This window comes from Orycteropus afer, unplaced genomic scaffold (genome assembly GCF_000298275.1).
Source record: "Orycteropus afer afer isolate SDZICR_OR568_19922 unplaced genomic scaffold, OryAfe1.0 scaffold00950, whole genome shotgun sequence".
Taxonomy (NCBI): domain Eukaryota; kingdom Metazoa; phylum Chordata; class Mammalia; order Tubulidentata; family Orycteropodidae; genus Orycteropus; species Orycteropus afer.
Window position 1 is genome coordinate 156697 of NW_006922537.1, and position 1658 is coordinate 158354.

General features: G+C 40.0%; 1 protein-coding gene across 1 annotated transcript; it reads left to right on the forward strand.

Moving 5' to 3' along the window:
- Nucleotides 1-989: 989 nt before the first annotated feature.
- On the forward strand, nt 990-1451 carry LOC103212401 (profilin-2-like). Its single transcript, XM_007958386.1, has one exon. The coding sequence runs from the start codon at nt 990-992 to the stop codon at nt 1449-1451; it is 462 nt and encodes a 153-aa protein (XP_007956577.1).
- The last annotated feature ends 207 nt before the right edge of the window (nt 1452-1658 follow it).

Sequence of the window (1658 nt, forward strand, 5' to 3'; positions counted from 1 at the left end):
CTATAAAGTTTATCAAACATAAAATAGGACCAAACTAATGGGACTTAATTTGTAGCATAAATAGACTATGAAGCATAACCCAAAATGCAAAAACAGCAGCAGGTAAACTAGATGACTAGGACCTTCTAAAAATTAAATTCTTATATACATCAAAAGACTTCTCCAATAGTAAAAAGAGAACCTACAGAATGGGAAAAAATAGTTGTCAACAACATACCCAAAAATTATAGAAAATTCCAATACTTCCCCTTTAAAAGCACAAACAGTCCAATCAAAAAATGGACAGAAGACATGAACAGACACTTCACCAAAGAAGATATTCAAGGGCCCAACAAACACGTAAAGAAATACTCCTGATCACATAAAAAATAAAACTACCACCAGTTCTTCCACAGAATTCTCTGTTCTACTAACATGTTTTCTTCAGTTATCAATATCATCTTATATATTATAAGGTCTCAGCCAGATCAGCCAACATCTGAACTTCTAGTTGTTGCAGTAAGTCTCAACTGTTCTGATTTACCTCCAAGACTCCACCTCAATTATTGGCCAGTCATATTCTACTTCCAGGGCTTTACCACTACTGGTATTTGGTGTTCTTCCCATGGTTCCCCAGGGGAGCAAGTATGCGTACCCATTATATTGGTGTCTAAAGATACTCTCAGAAAACTACTGTCACAGGTCTCCCATGATGTGGGAGGTGATGACTATTTAAAAAGTCACAAAGCCTTTATGACCTCACTCCTGCTCTAGAGTTAGCTTGATAAATCATAGCAAAGGACAATCTAGGGCATAGCTTCATATATGAAAGTCACCAAGACCTTCTCCACCTTGGTGCTCAGGAGAAATAATCAGAAACAGACTATATTTTTAGTTTATTTCACCCTCAGTTTACCAGACTTCTTCGACAAACTGCCAACAACTTTCCCTGGGATACAAATTTCTCAGAAAACACTTCATTCGTGTACTTGAAACAGCTTACTTAAATTATGCAGTGTGTAGGAGATATCAGTAAAGAAATCTGGCAGGACTGCATCACCCTCTTCCTGCAGAATGGGATGTGCTGTGATGCAGCAATCATCATCAATTACCCTCCATGGTTATTAGCTTCTTATCCTGAAGGCAACTTTTTCCAGTTATCCCAGGAAGAAATTCAGATCTTGCTGGCAAAAGAGGGAAGAGAGAAATTGTTTCTTCAGGGCATCACTCTGGCAGGGAACAAATGCTTGTTAATCCGGGACAACCTGTACACTGAGGGCAACAACACCATGGACCTCCGCACCAAAGGTCAGAGTTGGGGCAGCCAGGCGGTGACAGTGGTTCAAATCGAGTCTGTATACCTTGTAGTGATGGGACAAAAGGGAACAGAAGGAGGACCTCTCAACCTCAAAGCTTTTGAGATGGCAGGTTACATCAGAGATGCCATTAATCAACATATGGCCCAAATCTAACCAAATAAAAAAATAACTGGTCTTTTACTTGTAATTTGAGCTCAGTGTGACTTTTTTTACCTGCTAAGTTAATGTTGTTGTTGTTGTTTTGTTGTTGTTATGTGCCGTTGAGTCGGCCTCGACTTATAGCGACCCCTCCTTGGGTTTCTGAGGCAGTATCACTACGGAAGTAGGATTGCCCAACCTTCCTTCCGAGGAGCCTTATGA

Coding starts and splice junctions, on each gene's coding strand:
- LOC103212401 (XM_007958386.1), top strand. CDS start 990: ATGCAGTGTGTAGGAGATATCAGTAAAGAAATCTGGCAGGACTGCATC.